An 18,974-nucleotide genomic window follows, 5' to 3' on the forward strand; every position below is an offset into this window, starting at 1 on the left:
GGACTTATGGCAGACAGTCCCCAAGGTCGAGGGAGCGGTTTCCACTTTAAACAAACGCACCACTATACCCATAGAGGATAGTTGTGCTTTCAAAGATCCTATGGATAAAAAATTAGAAGGTTTGCTTAAAAAGATGTTTGTTCAGCAGGGTTACCTTCTACAACCAATTTCATGCATTGTCCCTGTCGCTACAGCCGCATGTTTCTGGTTCGATGAGCTGATAAAGGCGGTCGATAGTGATTCTCCTCCTTATGAGGAGATTATGGACAGAATCAATGCTCTCAAATTGGCTAATTCTTTCACCCTAGACGCCACTTTGCAATTGGCTAGGTTAGCGGCTAAGAATTCTGGGTTTGCTATTGTGGCGCACAGAGCGCTTTGGTTGAAATCTTGGTCGGCTGATGCGTCTTCCAAGAACAAGCTACTTAACATTCCTTTCAAGGGGAAAAACGCTGTTTGGCCCTGACTTGAAAGAGATTATCTCTGATATCACTGGGGGTAAGGGCCACGCCCTTCCTCAGGATCGGCCTTTCAAGGCAAAAAATAAACCTAATTTTCGTCCCTTTCGTAGAAACGGACCAGCCCAAAGTGCTACGTCCTCTAAGCAAGAGGGTAATACTTCTCAAGCCAAGCCAGCTTGGAGACCAATGCAAGGCTGGAACAAGGGAAAGCAGGCCAAGAAACCTGCCACTGCTACCAAGACAGCATGAAATGTTGGCCCCCGATCCGGGACCGGATCTGGTGGGGGGGCAGACTCTCTCTCTTCGCTCAGGCTTGGGCAAGAGATGTTCTGGATCCTTGGGCGCTAGAAATAGTCTCCCAAGGTTATCTTCTGGAATTCAAGGGACTTCCCCCAAGGGGGAGGTTCCACAGGTCTCAGTTGTCTTCAGACCACATAAAAAGACAGGCATTCTTACATTGTGTAGAAGACCTGTTAAAAATGGGAGTGATTCATCCTGTTCCATTAAGAGAACAAGGGATGGGGTTCTACTCCAATCTGTTTATAGTTCCCAAAAAAGAGGGAACGTTCAGACCAATCTTAGATCTCAAGATCTTAAACAAGTTTCTCAAGGTTCCATCGTTCAAGATGGAAACCATTCGAACTATTCTTCCTTCCATCCAGGAAGGTCAATTCATGACCACGGTGGATTTAAAGGATGCGTATCTACATATTCCTATCCACAAGGAACATCATCGGTTCCTGAGGTTCGCATTCCTGGACAAACATTACCAGTTCGTGGCGCTTCCTTTCGGATTAGCCACTGCTCCAAGGATTTTCACAAAGGTACTAGGGTCCCTTCTAGCTGTGCTAAGACCAAGGGGCATTGCTGTAGTACCTTACTTGGACGACATTCTGATTCAAGCGTCGTCCCTTCCTCAAGCAAAGGCTCACACGGACATTGTCCTGGCCTTTCTCAGATCTCACGGATGGAAAGTGAACGTGGAAAAGAGTTCTCTATCTCCGTCAACAAGGGTTCCCTTCTTGGGAACAATAATAGACTCCTTAGAAATGAGGATTTTTCTGACAGAGGCCAGAAAAAACAAAACTTCTAGACTCTTGTCGGATACTTCATTACGTTCCTCTTCCTTCCATAGCTCAGTGCATGGAAGTGATCGGGTTGATGGTAGCGGCAATGGACATAGTTCCTTTTGCACGCATTCATCTAAGACCATTACAACTGTGCATGCTCAGTCAGTGGAATGGGGACTATACAGACTTGTCTCCGAAGATACAAGTAAATCAGAGGACCAGAGACTCACTCCGTTGGTGGCTGTCCCTGGACAACCTGTCACGAGGGATGACATTCCGCAGACCAGAGTGGGTCATTGTCACGACCGACGCCAGTCTGATGGGCTGGGGCGCGGTCTGGGGTTCCCTGAAAGCTCAGGGTCTTTGGTCTCGGGAAGAATCTCTTCTACCGATAAATATTCTGGAACTGAGAGCGATATTCAATGCTCTCAAGGCTTGGCCTCAGCTAGCGAGGGCCAAGTTCATACGGTTTCAATCAGACAACATGACAACTGTTGCGTACATCAACCATCAGGGGGGAACAAGGAGTTCCCTGGCGATGGAAGAAGTGACCAAAATCATTCTATGGGCGGAGTCTCACTCCTGCCACCTGTCTGCTATCCACATCCCAGGAGTGGAAAATTGGGAAGCGGATTTTCTGAGTCGTCAGACATTGCATCCGGGGGAGTGGGAACTCCATCCGGAAATCTTTGCCCAAGTCACTCAGCTGTGGGGCATTCCAGACATGGATCTGATGGCCTCTCGTCAGAACTTCAAAGTTCCTTGCTACGGGTCCAGATCCAGGGATCCCAAGGCGGCTCTAGTGGATGCACTAGTAGCACCTTGGACCTTCAAACTAGCTTATGTGTTCCCGCCGTTTCCTCTCATCCCCAGGCTGGTAGCCAGGATCAATCAGGAGAGGGGCGTCGGTGATCTTGATAGCTCCTGCGTGGCCACGCAGGACTTGGTATGCAGATCTGGTGAATATGTCATCGGCTCCACCTTGGAAGCTACCTTTGAGACGAGACCTTCTTGTTCAGGGTCCGTTCGAACATCCGAATCTGGTTTCACTCCAGCTGACTGCTTGGAGATTGAACGCTTGATCTTATCGAAGCGAGGGTTCTCAGATTCTGTTATCGATACTCTTGTTCAGGCCAGAAAGCCTGTAACTAGAAAGATTTACCACAAAATTTGGAAAAAATATATCTGTTGGTGTGAATCTAAAGGATTCCCTTGGGACAAGGTTAAGATTCCTAGGATTCTATCCTTCCTTCAAGAAGGATTGGAAAAAGGATTATCTGCAAGTTCCCTGAAGGGACAGATTTCTGCCTTGTCTGTGTTACTTCACAAAAAGCTGGCCGCTGTGCCAGATGTTCAAGCCTTTGTTCAGGCTCTGGTTAGAATTAAGCCTGTTTACAAACCTTTGACTCCTCCTTGGAGTCTCAATTTAGTTCTTTCAGTTCTTCAGGGGGTTCCGTTTGAACCCTTGCATTCCGTTTTGTTTTTAGTTGCAATTTCTTCTGCTAGAAGAGTTTCAGAATTATCTGCTCTGCAGTGTTCTCCTCCTTATCTGGTGTTCCATGCAGATAAGGTGGTTTTACGTACTAAACCTGGTTTTCTTCCAAAAGTTGTTTCTAACAAAAACATTAACCAGGAGATTATCGTACCTTCTCTGTGTCCGAAACCAGTTTCAAAGAAGGAACGTTTGTTGCACAATTTGGATGTTGTTTGCGCTCTAAAATTCTATTTAGATGCTACAAAGGATTTTAGACAAACATCTTCCTTGTTTGTTGTTTATTCCGGTAAAAGGAGAGGTCAAAAAGCAACTTCTACCTCTCTCTCTTTTTGGATTAAAAGCATCATCAGATTGGCTTACGAGACTGCCGGACGGCAGCCTCCCGAAAGAATCACAGCTCATTCCACTAGGGCTGTGGCTTCCACATGGGCCTTCAAGAACGAGGCTTCTGTTGATCAGATATGTAGGGCAGCGACTTGGTCTTCACTGCACACTTTTACCAAATTTTACAAGTTTGATACTTTTGCTTCTTCTGAGGCTATTTTTGGGAGAAAGGTTTTGCAAGCCGTGGTGCCTTCCATTTAGGTGACCTGATTTGCTCCCTCCCTTCATCCGTGTCCTAAAGCTTTGGTATTGGTTCCCACAAGTAAGGATGACGCCGTGGACCGGACACACCTATGTTGGAGAAAACAGAATTTATGTTTACCTGATAAATTACTTTCTCCAACGGTGTGTCCGGTCCACGGCCCGCCCTGGTTTTTTTAATCAGGTCTGATAATTTATTTTCTTTAACTACAGTCACCACGGTACCATATGGTTTCTCCTATGCAAATATTCCTCCTTAACGTCGGTCGAATGACTGGGGTAGGCGGAGCCTAGGAGGGATCATGTGACCAGCTTTGCTGGGCTCTTTGCCATTTCCTGTTGGGGAAGAGAATATCCCACAAGTAAGGATGACGCCGTGGACCGGACACACCGTTGGAGAAAGTAATTTATCAGGTAAACATAAATTCTGTTTTTTTCCCTTAATGTGTTTACAATTGCTTTTTTTACCAACTGCAGAGTAAAAAATGTATGAAAATTAGCTTTTTAAGGCTTATTTGTGTATATTAAAGCTCTGATTTTGTGTTTTGAAGCCACAACCTAATAAAATGGGTCGAGCTTGTAGGTATAATCTGATCTCATTACTGTATCACATTGTGCACATATACCTGCTTCTTTATCTTATATCTGTCCTTAAAACAATCACCAGTACTTTGAGAGAACAATGGAAACAATGGTTTAGTCACTTAAAGTGACTAAACCAATTCCTCAGGGTTCCGTCCTTCAAAATGGAAACCATCCAGTCCATTCTTCCTTTGGTTCAAGAGGGTCAATTCATGACGACTATAGATCTGAAGGATGCGTATCTTCATGTTCCCATTCACAGGGATCATTACCAGTATCTGAGGTTTGCTTTCCTAAACAAACATTTCCAATTGTTGCCCTTCCATTTGGCCTTGCTACAGCTCCTAGAATTTTCACAAATGTTCTGGGGGCTCTTTTGGCAGTGGTCAGGTCTCAGGGCTTTGCTGTGGCGCCTTATCTGTATGACATCTTAGTTCAGGCGCCATCTTTTCATCTAGCAAAATCTCATACAGAGATGTTATCTATTCTACGTTCCCACGGGTGGAAAGTGAATCTGGGTAAGCGTTCCCTTGTACCAAATACAAGGGTATGTTTCTTAGGAACAATTATAGATTCTCTGCCCATGAAGGCTTTTCTGACGGATGTCAGAAAATCAAAACTTCTTTCCTCATGCCTTTCTCTCCAATCTATGATTCGTCCATCTGTGGCTCAATGCATGGAGGTGATTGGTCTGATGGTAGCTTCTATCAACATCATTCCTTATGCTCGGTTCCATTTGAGGCCTCTGCAACTATCCATGCTCAGACAATGGAGCGGAGACCATTCAAATTTTTTGCAGAGGATAGTTTTGGATTCTGTAACAAGAGAATCTCTATCTTGTGGTAGATGTCCCATGATCATCTGTCTCAGGGCACATGTTTCCAGAGACCTTCCTGGGAGATTGTGACCACGGATGCCAGTCTTTTAGGCTAGGGAGCGGTTTGGGACTCTTTAAAGGCGCATGGTCTGTGGATTCAGGAAGAGTCTTCTCTTCCTATAAACATTTTGGAGTTGAGAGCAATCTTCAATGCTTTGACAGTCTGGCCTCAACTAACCTTGCTCCGGTTTATCAGATTTCAGTCAGACAATATCACTTCAGTGGCCTACATCAATCACCAGGGAGGAACTCTGAGTTCCTTAGCAATGAAGGTGGTGACTCGCATTCTGTAGGGGGCGGAATCTCTAGATTGTCATCTCTCTGCCATCTACATCCTAGGGGTAGACTACTGGGAAGTGGATTTTCTGAGCAGGCAGACTTTTCATCCCGTAGAGTGGGTTCTCCATCCTGAGATTTTCACAATGATAACCCTCAGGTGAAGGGCTCCGGAGATGGATCTGATGGCGTCTCATCAAAACTCCAAACCTCCAAGGTACAGTTCAAGGTGAAGGGATCCTCAAGCCATTTTGATAGAATCTGTGTCGGTTCCTTGGATCTTCAATCAAGCATACCAGTTTCCTCCATTTGCTCTTCTTCCTCGAGTCATTGCTCATATCAAGCAGGAGAGAGCTTCTGTGATCTTAATAGCTCCTGCATGGCCTCGCAGCATCTGGTTTACGGATCTGATAAGGATGTCATCTCTTCCACCGTGGAAGTTTCTTCTGAGGAAGGACCTACTAATTCAGGGTCCATTCCTCCATCCAAATCTAGAATCTCTGAAGCTGACTGCTTGGAGATTGAACACCTAGTTTTGCCTAGACGTGGTTTTTCTGAGAAAGTCTTAGATACTATGCTTCAGGCTTGTAAGCCTGTTACTTGTAAGATTTACCATGGGGTATGGCGTAAATACCTTTATTGGTGTGATTCCAAAGGGGTTCTCTTGGAACAAAGTTAAAGTTCCTTGAATTTTGGCTTTTCTTCAGGAAGGCCTGGAGAAAGGTTTGTCAGTCAGTACTCTAAAGGGTCAGATTTTGTCATTATCTATTCTTCTGCACAAACGTCTGGCAGTTCCCTAAGACGTTCAGTCTTTTGTTCAGGCTTTGGTCAGAATTAAGCCTGTGTTTAAGTCGGTTGCTGCTCCTTGGAGCCTTAATTTTGTTCTTAAAGTTTTGCAGCAGGCTCCGTTTGAGCCGATGCATTATTTTGGTATTACGTTGTTATCTTGGAAAATTTTGTTTCTTATTGCTATTGCTTCTGCTCGCAGAGTTTCTGAGCTTTCGGCTCTGCAGTGTGATTCCCCTTATTTTTCATGTTGATACAAAGCTAGGGTTTCTCCCTAAGGTAGTGTCGAATCGCAATATTAATCAGGAAATTACCTTCAAGCAACTAAAGATTTTCGGAAATCTTCTGCTTTGTTCGTTGTTTTCTCTGGTAAGCGTAAGGGTCAGAAGGCCACTTCTACTACTATTTCTCTCTGGTTGAGAAGTGTTATTCGTTAAGCTTATGAGACAGCTGGACAGAAGCCTCCTAAGAGAATTACGGCTCATTCCACTAGAGCAGTCTCATCTTCATGGGCTTTTAAGAATGAAGCCTCTGTGGAACAGATTTGCAAGGCGGCCACATGGTCCCCTATTCATACTTTTTCCAAATTTGATACTTTTGCCTTGGCTGAGGCTTCTTATGGGAGAAAGGTTCTTCAAGCGGTGGTGCCTTTGGTTTAGGCCTAACTGTCTTGTTTCTCCCTCCCTTTCATTCTGTGTCCTCTAGCTTGGGTATTGGTTCCCACTAGTAATTGGAATGAATCGTGGACTCTATGCCATAAGAAAGAAAACAGAATTTATGCTTACCTGATAAATTTCTTTCTTTCCGGGCATAGAGAGTCCTCGACCCACCCTTATTTAAATTCAGACGACAGTTTTTCTGTACAATCCTCAGACAACTCTATATCCTTGTGTTACTTCTTTTTCCGTTTTCTTCGGCCAAATGACTGGGGGTTATGGTTAAGGGAAGTGATACTCTTTACTCTGGCCAGGAGTAAATATCCCACTAGTAATTGGAATGAATCGTAGACTCTATGCCCAGAAAGAAAGAAATTTATCAGGTAAGCATAAATTCTGTTTTGATTTGTAACATGCAAGTTTAGATTTGTCACTCACTCCCTCTGTATGGCAACTACGATTAAATACATCAATTGCTTGGTTTTGTGTTTTTCCTTAGCTTTACACATACCTAGTCACTCGTTTTTTTATGTTGTTTTTTTAAATAATTAAAATAATTAGTACCCAATCTAACTGACTCTGTAGTGTACAGCAGTGTTTCTCAACCGTGCTCCGCAAGTACCCCCAACAGTTCAGGTTTTCATTATAGCTGAACAGGTGAAATAATCAGATGATCAGTAACCATGGTTACTAACCTGCTCTCACCCATCAGCTAATTATTTCACTTGTGCACTGGTCTGGCTATAATGAAAATCTTGCCTGTTGGGGGTACTTGAGGACCGCGGTTGAGAAACAATGGTGTACAGTATGGTACAGGAATGATGTGTATCCAACAAATCACTATTTTCCTATGGCTATATGAAACTATATGAAATGAGTATGTGATCCAAGACTTGAAAGAAAAATTAACACAAACAAAGGTGTGCTTATAAATATGTCTATGTGTGTTTGCGTATATTAGTGCAGATGCAGTGAAAGAAAGCTTAAATTTTTATATATATATATATACATACATACATACATACACACACTCTGCTATTTAATTTGATTTAATGCTTAGTATCTAAAACGCATATTTTTTTTCACTGCAGCTTTGGGATGTACCTTCTGCTAATGAATACAAATCAATTGATGTGAAAATATTTTTTAATTCTGAAGATGATTCACAGCAGGAATTGGAATTGAAATGTTGCTCTTGGTCGAATGACTGCAGCCGGGTCATGGTAACAGTACGGAATTTCCTCTTTGTAAGTGTTCCTTTTTTATTATCAATAATATATATAGGTAGTAAGGCCACTTCTTGGAATTGCTGTGCTTCTCTAGTCATTGCAATTATAGTGGCCACTTATTATCATAATTGCTGGTAACTCTTACGCATTGCAAAACGTTTATGGCAAGTGTCCATTGTTTCCATTGGTGTTACATTTGAAATTTAAATAAAAATTAAATAAATTGCTAAGCTATTTAGCTGGTGTAAGCTTCTGTTTTCACCTAGTATACTTACTTCCTTAAGTGTGACCCTACCCATTTATATTTAATGTCCTACAACCTGGTAATTTTTAAAGAAAAATTATCATCTTAGAGTATGCTGCTTGCAACCCTTACAAATATTTTTTAAATATGTACTGAACTGTTTAATTTATATATATATATATATATATATATATATGTATCAGTGATGTGCGGTGACTTCAGAGGCTGGTGAGGCAGTGGCTAGGAATCGGATACGCCTTCATTCTTTAGATATCCTTTGTTGAAGAAATAGCAATGTACATGGGCGAGCCAATCGCATGAGGTATCTATATGCAGCCACCAATCAGTATCTACTGAGCATATTTAGATATGATTTTCAACAAAAGATATCTGATTTTCTTCATTCTTTTGATATCCTTTGTTGAAAATCATATCTAAATATGCTCAGCTACAGAGCATATTTAGATATGATTTTCAACAAAGGGTATCTGATTCTCTTCATTCTTTTGATATCCTTTGTTGAAAATCATATCTAAATATGCTCAGTATTAGCAATTGAGCATATTTAGATATGATTTTCAACATGCTGCTGCCTGCCAAGTTTCCCAACAATCATCTGCCATTCTGCCAACAGTGCCAATCCAATGCCTAAACATTTCCTTCCAATAAGCATAACACAATTCCTGTGTTATACATAACACAATTTGAATTCCAATCCTCAATCCAAAAATATAAATATGTAATAGCAGCAGCACCGCCCCAGCCACCTACCTAAGAATATGCACCATTAACCAATAACACAATTCCGGAATTTCCTGTGTTATACATTAACAACAAATATTTGAATAAAATGTACTATATTATCCTCCAAAAATATAACTATGTAATAGCAGCAGCCCCGGGTGACCTATCTAAGAATATGCGCCATTAACCAACCATAACACAATTCCTGAAGGCTGAAACATTTCGATGCTGGCTGAGTGAAATTTTATGATGATGATGATATAGTATATTTAATAAATATACTATATCATCATAAAATTTCACTCAACAAGCATCGAAGTGTTTCAACCTTCAGGAATTGTGTTATGGTTGGTTAATGGTGCATATTCTTTAGGTAGGTGGCGGTGCTAATTATTACTGTATTATTTTTTACATGATACCCTACCTACCTAAAAGAATATGCGCCTTTAACCATAAGCATAACACAATTCCTGAAGGGCCAGGCTGAAACAAGTTAGTTCGATGCTGGCTCAGCTGAGTGAAATTTATTGAGGACTCGCTCGGAGTAATTATGTATTAATTAGCACCGCCACCTACCTAAGATTTATACGCACCAACAGTGCTAAAGACTTACTCTTCTTTCTACTGCGTGCTCAACTGCTCAGTGCTACTGCTGTCTTTGAAGTTCACCCGTCCGTCACGACACGACCACACTCACTGACTGATGCCTCTGAGACTGATGACGGCTACCACACCTGACAGACGCTGACGCGCGCCTCAATTTCTTCCCGCCCGGCACTCAGCACAACATAGACTCAGACTTGCTGTCGTCTGATTGGCTGAGAGGCGGCAACGACTCCCGAGGCTTTCAGAGTCAAGCCTCCGGTGGGAGCTGTATGGGCCGCAAGAGAGCACTGCAGTGGCACTTATTCTCCTCCTGGTGGCAGTGTCTCAGCGGCCCATAGACTTCCACAATACCTTGCATTCATATTGCGCAATAGAAGGATAGCTGGCAGGACTCTAGTTGTGCAATATGAATGTCAATGTATTTTTAAGTGTTTTTTTACAGTAACACATCAAAATAATAAAGTACTGATTTTGGTGGAGGGGTGGGGGGGTATGGGGGGTCACCTTTTTATTAAAAAATAAAATAAAAAAAACAGATTTTTTATTTTTATATAAAAAAAGGCTGTAATACCTAGATTGGCCAGGGGAGGCACTGCCTCACCTGCCTCCTATGAGTGCACGTCACTGATATGTATATATATGTATATATATATATATACATATGTCCACAATAGATTTGAAGGATGCATATCTTCATATCCCTATGCATTTCAGGACAAACGCTTTCAGTTTTTGCTCTTCCATTTGGTCTGGTTACTGCTCACAGAATTTTTACAAAAGTTCTTGGAACCTTGTTATCTCTAATTGCAGCTCAAGGTATTTTCCTGGCTCCATACCTGGGCAATATCTTGTTTCAGGCTCCATCTTTACGTTTAGAAATAGCTCACACCAACAAGATTTTGTTGTTTCTTTTCAATCATTGTTGGGGAGTCAGTATTCCAAAAAGCTCTCTATCTCCTCAAACCAGTCTCTTTTTAAGGAGTCATCATATATTTGTGTCCTGACGGATCAAAGAAGGGCAAAGTTACAATCTGCTTATGTGAGTCTTCCGTCACTAACCAATCATACTGTAGTTTTCTGCGTGGAAGTGCTAGGGCTAACGATAGCGGCATAAGATGCAGTTCCGTTTGCTTGGTTTCACATGAGACTTCTTCAGTTGTGCATGATATGTCAGTGGAGCAAGGACTTCACTCAACTTTCTCAAAAGATTCTTTTGCTATCTGGAACAAGGAATTCCCTATCATGGTGGATAGAGAACTATTTAATTATTCAGGGAGCTTCGTTTATCTGTCCAACCTGGACAATAATTTTAACAAATACAAGTCTTTCAGGTTGCGGTGCAGTGTGGGGGTCCAGGAGAGCACAAGGAGTTTGGTCCTTTCAGGAAGCAAGGTAACCAATCAATATTCTAAAACTCCATGCTATCTTCGGCTTTTCAGAGCTGGTCTCTCCTGAAAGAAGAAACCTACTCGCATTTTTCAATCAAACAATGTCACCACGGGAGCATATATAAATCACCAAGGGAGAACATTCAGTTCTCTAATGAAGAAGAAAGTATTGAGCATTCTGCCTTGGGCAGAACTTTGTACGCCGATCTGATATAGATGTCCAGTTGTCGTCCATGGCCTCTTCCATTCTGGCACAACCTTCTATCACGAGGCCCCTTCTACCATCAAGAGCTCTAGTCTCTCAACTCAAAGTCTTAATTCTTAAACAGAATCTGGATGGCATCAGTATTGAAAAATAAATAACTCCAACCCCCACTCTCATCACCAGACGTGTTTCTTCTGAAGCGGTCTTTGGCAGAAAGTTCTCCAGGCAGTAGTGTCTGGAAAATAGATGCTTGCCTTTTCAAAAAATGTTGTCGCATCCATCATTACTCATTGACTACATAGCTTGGGTATCGGTTCCCATGCGTAATGGATTGTGTACTCTTAACACCTTTATGAACAAAAAGAAAATGTATAATTACCTGATAAATGAGTTTCTCTCATGGTACATGAGCTGCTATTTCTTTAAAAAAATGTTTTAGGAGACAGTTCCATTTTTGCATCTCTGTTTTTCCTGCTTTTGTTCTTTCATACCTTTTTTCTTTGGTGATTCTCCTTGCTTGGCTATATATATGACAGGCATACTTGTGAGCTGGGAGGCATGAAGTCCTCTTTGGCTAGGAAGTGAATACCATGTGTAATGGATTGTGAACTCTCACCACCATAAAATAAATTAATTTATCAGGTAAGCATAAATTATGTTTTTTCTTCATAGTTTTAAACAATACATGTATATAATTGGGAATTATTACGTTCATATATATGTCATTATTTAATATATTCAGATTTAGTCATACCTTTATTCTTAATTATCCATGTGATGTGATGTTGTTGAATAGGTGGGTGTTTTACATGTTTTAAACATTTCACATTTTGAAATATCAGTGGTAAAGGGTTAAAACACCCTTTATACCAAAGAGCATTACATGAAATGTTGAGTATATTGGCGAAAGCATACAGCAAGCTGAAAGGCGTTAATAGTCTCATGGTAAAGTGTATGCAGATTATCATTTCTGGCTCCCATAGACTTGAGGGATCCAAAAACATAATTTATGTAAGAACTTGCCTGATAAATGCATTTCTTTCATATTGGCAAGAGTCCATGAGCTAGTGAAGTATGAGATATACAATCCTACAAGGAGGGGCAAAGTTTCCCAAACCTCAAAATTCCTATAAATACACCCCTCACCACACCCACAATTCAGTTTAACGAATAGCCAAGTAGTGGGATGGTAAAGAAAGGAGTAAAAAGCATCAACAAAGGAATTTGGAAATAATTGTGCTTTATACAAAAAAATCATAACCACCATAAAAAGGGTGGGCCTCATGGACTCTTGCCAGTATGAAAGAAATGAATTTATCAGGTAAGTTCTTACATAAATTATGTTTTCTTTCATGTAATTGGCAAGAGTCCATGAGCTAGTGACGTATGGGATATCAAATACCCAAGATGTGGAACTCCACGCAAGAGTCACTAGAGAGGGAGCAATAAAAATCAACAGCAGCCATATGCTGAAAAATTAATCCACAACCCAAAATATAAATTATTCTCATGAAGAAAAGAAAAACTTAAAACATCAGCAGAAGAATCAAACTGAAACAGCTGCCTGAAGAACTTTTCTACCAAAAACTGCTTCTGAAGAAGCAAATACATCAAAACGTTAGAATTTAGTAAATGTATGCAAAGAGGACCAAGTTTCCGCTTTGCAAATCTGATCAACTGAAGCTTAATTCTTAAAAGCCCACGAAGTAGAGACTGATCTAGTAGAATGAGCTGTAATTCTCTGAGGCGGGGCCTGACCCGACTGCTTGAAGAATCAAAAGGTTTAACCAAGAAGCCAAGGAAATAGCAGAAGCCTTCTGACCTTTCCTAGAACCAGAGAATATAACAAATAGACTAGAAGTCTTTCTGAAATCTTTAGTAGCTTCAACATAATATTTCAAAGCTCTCACCACATCCAAAGAATATAAGGATTTTTCCAAAGAATTATTAGGATTAGGAGTCGGGACACAAGAAAGGAACAACAATTTCTCTACTAATGTTGATAGAGTTCACAACCTTAGGTAAGAACTTAAATGAAGTCCGCAAAACCGCCTTATCCTGATGAAAAATTAGAAAAGGAGATTCACAAGAAAGAGCAGAAAGCTCAGAAACTCTTCTAGCAGAAGAGATGGCTAAAAGGAACAACACTTTTCAAGAAAGTAATTTAATGTCCAAAGAGTGCATAGGCTCAAATGGAGGAGCCTGTAACGCCCTCAAAACCAAATTAAGACTCCAAAAAGGAGAAATTGATTTAATAACAGGCTTAATACGAACTAAAGCCTGTACAAAACATTGAATATCAGGAAGAGTAGCAATCTTTCTGTGAAATAAAACAGAAAGAGCGGAGATTTGTCCCTTCAAAGTACTTGCAGACAAACCTTTATCCAAACCATCCTGAAGAAACTGTAAAATTCTAGGAATTCTAAAAGAATACCAAGAGAATTTATGAGAAGAACACCATGAAATGTAAGTCTTCCAAACTCGATAATAACTCTTCCTAGAGACAGATTTACGAGCTTGTAACATAGTATTAATTACTGAGTCAGAGAAACCTCTATGACTTGGCACTAAGCGTTTAGTTTCCATACCTTCAAATTTAATGATTTGAGATCCTGATGGAAAAAATGGACCTTGAGACGGTAGGTCCGGCCTTAACGGAAGTGGCCAAGGGTGGCAATTGGACATCCGAACAAGATCTGCATACCAAAACCTGTGGGGCCATGCTGGAGCCACCAGCAACACAAATGATTGTTCCATTAAAATTTTGGAGATCACTCTTGGAAGAAGAACTAGAGGCGGGAAGATATAAGTAGGTTGATAACACCAAGGAAGTGTCAGCGCATCCACTGCTTCCGTCTGAGAATCCCTAGACCTGGACAGGTATCTGGGAAGTTTCTTGTTTAGATAAGAAGCCATCAGATCTATTTCTGGAAGACCCCACATCTGAACAATCTGAGAAAACACATCCGGATTGAGAGACCACTCCCCTGGATGTAAAGTCTGACGGCTAAGATAATCCGCCTCCCAATTGTCTACACCTGGGATATGAACCGCAGAAATTAGACAGGAGCTGGATTCCGCCCAAACAAGTATCCGAGATACTTCTTTCATAGCTTGGGGACTGTGAATCCCACCCTGATGATTGACATATGCCACCGTTGTAATATTGTCTGTCTGAAAACAAATTAATGGTTCTCTCTTCAACAGAGGCCAAACTGAAGAGCTCTGAGAATTGCACGGAGTTCTAAAATATTGATTGGTAATCTCGCCTCTTGCGATTTCCAAACCCCTTGTGCTGTCAGAGATCACCAGACAGCTCCCCAACCTGAAAGACTCTCATCTGTTGTGATCACAGTCCAGGTTGGCCAAACAAAAGAGGCCCCTTGAACTAAACGCTGGTGATTTAACCACCATGTCAGAGAGTGTCGAACATTGGGATTTAAGGATATTAATTGTGATATCTTTGTATAATCCCGGCACCATTGATTCAGCATACAGAGCTGAAGAGGTCTCATGTGAAAACGAGCAAAAGGAATCACGTCCGATGCTGCAGTCATGAGGCCTAAAACTTCCATGCACATAGCCACTGAAGGGAATGACTGAGACTGAAGGTGCCGACATGCTGCAACCAATTTCAAACGTCTCTTGTCTGTTAGATTCAGTGTCCGTGACTCTGTCTCTATCTGGAAACCTAAAAAGGTGACCCTTGTCTGAGGAATCAAGAAACTTTTTGGTAAATTGATCCTCCAACCATGTTTTCGAAGAAACAACACTAGTTGATTTGTGTGAGATTCTGCAGAACGTAAAAACTGAGCTAGTACCAAGATATCGTCCAAATAAGGAAACACCGCAATACCCTGTTCTCTGATTACAGAGAGTAGGGCACCCAGAACCTTTGAAAAGATTCTTGAAGCTGTTGCAAGGCCAAATGGAAGAGCAACAAATTGGTAATGCTTGTCTAGAAAAGAGAATCTCAGGAACTGATAATGTTCTGGATGAATCGGAATATGAAGGTAAGCATCCTGCAAGTCTATTGTAGACATATAATGTCCTTGCTGAACAAAAGGCAGAATAGTCCTTATAGTCACCATCTTGAAAGTTGGTACTCTTACATAACGATTCAAAATTTTCAGATCCAGAACTGGTCTGAATGAATTTTCTTTCTTTGGGACAATGAATAGATTTGAAGAAAACCCCAGACCTTGTTCCTGAAAAGGAACCGGCATGATTACCCCTGAAACCTCCAGGTCTGAAACACACATCAGGAAAGCCTGAGCTTTTACTGGATTTACCAGGATGCGTGAGAGAAAAAATCTTCTCACAGGAGGTCTTACTCTGAATCCTATTCGGTACCCCTGAGAGACAATGCTCTGAATCCATTGATTTTGGACAGAATTTGCCCAAACATCCTTGAAAAACCTTAATCTGCCCCCTACCAGCTGAGCTGGAATGTGAGCCGCACCTTAATGCGGATTTAGGGGCTGGTTTCTTAAAAGGCTTGGATTTATTCCAATTTGAGGAAGGCTTCCAATTGGAAACAGTTTCCTTGGAGGAAGGATTAGGTTTTTGTTCTTTTTTTTGACGAAAAGAACGAAAACGATTAGAAGCCTTAGATTTACCCTTAGGTTTTTTATCCTGAGGCAAAAAAACTCCCTTCCCCCCAGTAACAGTTGAAATGATAGAATCCAACTGAGAACCAAAAAAATTATTACCTTGGAAAGAAAGACATAGTAATCTAGACTTAGATGTCATATCAGCATTCCAAGATTTGAGTCACAAAGCTCTTCTAGCTAAAATAGCTAAAGACATGGATCTAACATCAATTTTGATAATATCAAAAATTGCATCACAAATAAAATGATTAGCATGTTGTAGTAAACGAACAATGCTATATAAGTCAGAATCCAATTCTTGCTGTGCTAAATTCTCCAACCAAAATGTTGAAGCAGCTGCAACATCAGCCAAAGAAATTGCAGGCCTAAGAAGATGACTTGAATATAAATAGGCTTTCCTTAGATAAGATTCAAGCTTCCTATCTAAAGGATCTTTAAAGGAAGTACTATCTTCTATAGGAATTGTGGTTCGTTTAGCAAGAGTAGAAATAGCCCCATCAACTTTGGGGAACTTTTCCCAAAACTCTATTGAAATTGCTGGTAAAAGATACAATTTTTTTAAACCTTGCAGAAGGATTAAAAGGAGTACCCGGCTTATTCCATTCCTTAGAAATCATATCAGAAATAGCATCAGGAATAGGAAAAACCTCTGGAGTAACCACAGGAGGTTTAAAAACAGCATTTAAACGTTTACTGGTTTTAATATCAAGAGGACTAGCTTCCTCAATATCCAAAGTAATTAACACTTCTTTAAACAAAGAATGCATATACTCCATTTTAAATAAGTAGATTTGTCAGTGTCAATATCTGAAGAAGGATCTTCTGAATCAGATAGATCCTCATCTGAGGTGGATAATTCATTATGTTGTCGGTCATTTGAAATGTCATCAACTTTATGAGAAGTTTTAAAAGACCTCTTACGCTTATTAGAAGGTGGAAATGCAGACAAAACCTTCTGAATAGAATCAGTAAAAAATTCTTTAAAATTCATAGGTATATCATGTGCATTAGAAGTTGAAGGAACTGCAACCGGCAATGTACTATTACTGATGGACACACTATCTGCATGTAAAAGTTTATCATGGCAACTATTACAAATGACATTAGGAGAAATAATCTCCACAATTTTACAACAAATGCACTTAGCTTTGGTAGAACCAATGTCAGGCAGCAAAGTTCCAACAGATACTTCTGAAACAGGATCAGATTGAGACATCTTGCAGAATGTAAAAGAAAAAACAACATATAAAGCAAAATTATCAATTTCCTTATATGACAGTTTCAGGAATGGGAAAAATGCAAATAGCATAGCCCTCTAACATAGAAAAAGACAAGAGGCAAACGGCAATGGGGCAATAAATAATGAAAAAAAATTTGCGCCAAGTATGACGCACAACGTAACATAAAAATGTTTTTGGCGCCAACCATATCCGGAAATGACACACTCGCGTCACTAACGACGCGACCCTGTGTGAAACCAATGCATCAATTACGACGCCAGAAATGACGAACTTGCATCAACGGACGTGCCTTTCGCGCCAAAAAATTATCGCGCCAAGAATGACGCAATAAAGTGTAGCATTTGACGCACCCGCAAGCCTAAGTCAGCCCGCAATTTGAAACAAAGTAGTCAATTGAAAAAGACTTAACCCCAGGTAAGAAAAATATTTCTTAATATTAACTTTCCCAAATATGAAACTGACAATCTGCAAAAGGAAATACATGAACCTGACTCATGGCAAATATAAGTACAATACATATATTTAGAACATTATATAAATGCATAAAGTGCCAAAACCATAGCTGAGGTGTCTTAAGTAATAAAAACATACTTACCCAAAGACACCCATCCACATATAGCAGATAGCCAAACCAGTACTGAAACAGTTATCAATAGAGGTAATTATATATAAGAGTATATCGTCGATCTGAAAAGGGAGGTAGGAGATGAATCTCTACGACCGATAACAGAGAGCCTATGAAATAGACCCCCGTTAGGAAAATCATTGCATTCAATAGGTGATACTCTCCACGTCCCTCTGACATTCGCTTTACTCTGAGAGGAATCGGGCTTCAAAATGCTGACAAGCGCATGTCAACATAGAAATCTTAGCACAAACTTCACCACCTCCATAGGAGGCAAAGTTTGTAAAACTGAATTGTGGGTGTGGTGAGGGGTGTATTTATAGGCATTTTGAGGTTTGGGAAACTTTGCCCCTCCTGGTAGGATTGTATATCCCATACGTCACTAGCTTATGGACTCTTGCCAATTACATGAAAGAAAAGGTCTTCTGCTGCTGTAGTTTTGTGAGTGAAAAATTTAAATCTGACAGCTTTGTTAAATTATGTTGATGTAGGGACAGATGTTTTAACTGCTAAAGTTAATCCAAAAATGTTTACCACCACCAAAGCAAACTCTGTCTATTTGGCTAAGCTTATATGTGTCAAACACTTTTTATATTATTTGATTTGGGAACTGCAAGGTCATGAAAACACTTTTACCATCTGTTTTAAATATGCTAGTCATTCATATTCTCAATTTAAATGTATTACTGCTGCCTTCCTTGTACTGGTTTATTTTTTGTTATTTTGATTGAATCTCTCGTGTTTGTTAATAAACAAAGCTATTTCTCTTCCTCATGTAATGTTTGGCACTTATAATGGGATATCTATTTGTCATTAAACTTGGACCACTGTATTAATGAATGCATGTATGGTGTTATTTTTTTTTTTTTTAAATGTGCTCCCTATTAGACTTGTAACTCTCTTTACCAAGTATAACTGGACAGGAAATTCTGCATATATTTTGTTTGTCGCTTTCACCTTTTGTGATGTTAAAGGGACATTGTATGCTAGATTTTTCTTTGCATAAATGTTTTGTAGATGATCCATTTATATAGCCCATCTGTTTTTTTTTGTTGTAAAAATGTATAGTTTTGCTTATTTTTAAGTAACATTGTGCTGATTTTCAGACTCCTAACCAAGCCCCAAAGTTTTAGATGTATACTGATGTCTACAGACTTCACATAGCTTCTGTTAATATGATGGGTCTTTTCATATGAAGGGGAGAGGGTTGGATTTGCTTTCAGCCCCTTTCTGTGGGTGTCCCAGCTTAACCTCATTAACATTGCTAAATTGAGAGCTTCTAAGTAAGTTT

The 18,974-nt window shown here is 40.3% G+C and overlaps 1 protein-coding gene across 4 annotated transcripts in view; it reads left to right on the forward strand.

The window, feature by feature from the left end:
* The window catches only part of APAF1 (apoptotic peptidase activating factor 1), a 435,848-nt gene that overhangs the window by 204,337 nt on the left and 212,537 nt on the right, over positions 1-18,974 (forward strand). For all 4 annotated transcript variants that reach the window (XM_053717008.1, XM_053717007.1, XM_053717010.1 and 1 more), the window contains one exon: positions 7,880-8,035. In XM_053717008.1, coding sequence (XP_053572983.1) covers positions 7,880-8,035 — 156 coding nt within the window. The remainder of the gene's footprint in view (positions 1-7,879; positions 8,036-18,974) is intronic.

This window comes from Bombina bombina, chromosome 6, assembly GCF_027579735.1.
Source record: "Bombina bombina isolate aBomBom1 chromosome 6, aBomBom1.pri, whole genome shotgun sequence".
Classification (NCBI taxonomy): Eukaryota; Metazoa; Chordata; class Amphibia; order Anura; family Bombinatoridae; genus Bombina; species Bombina bombina.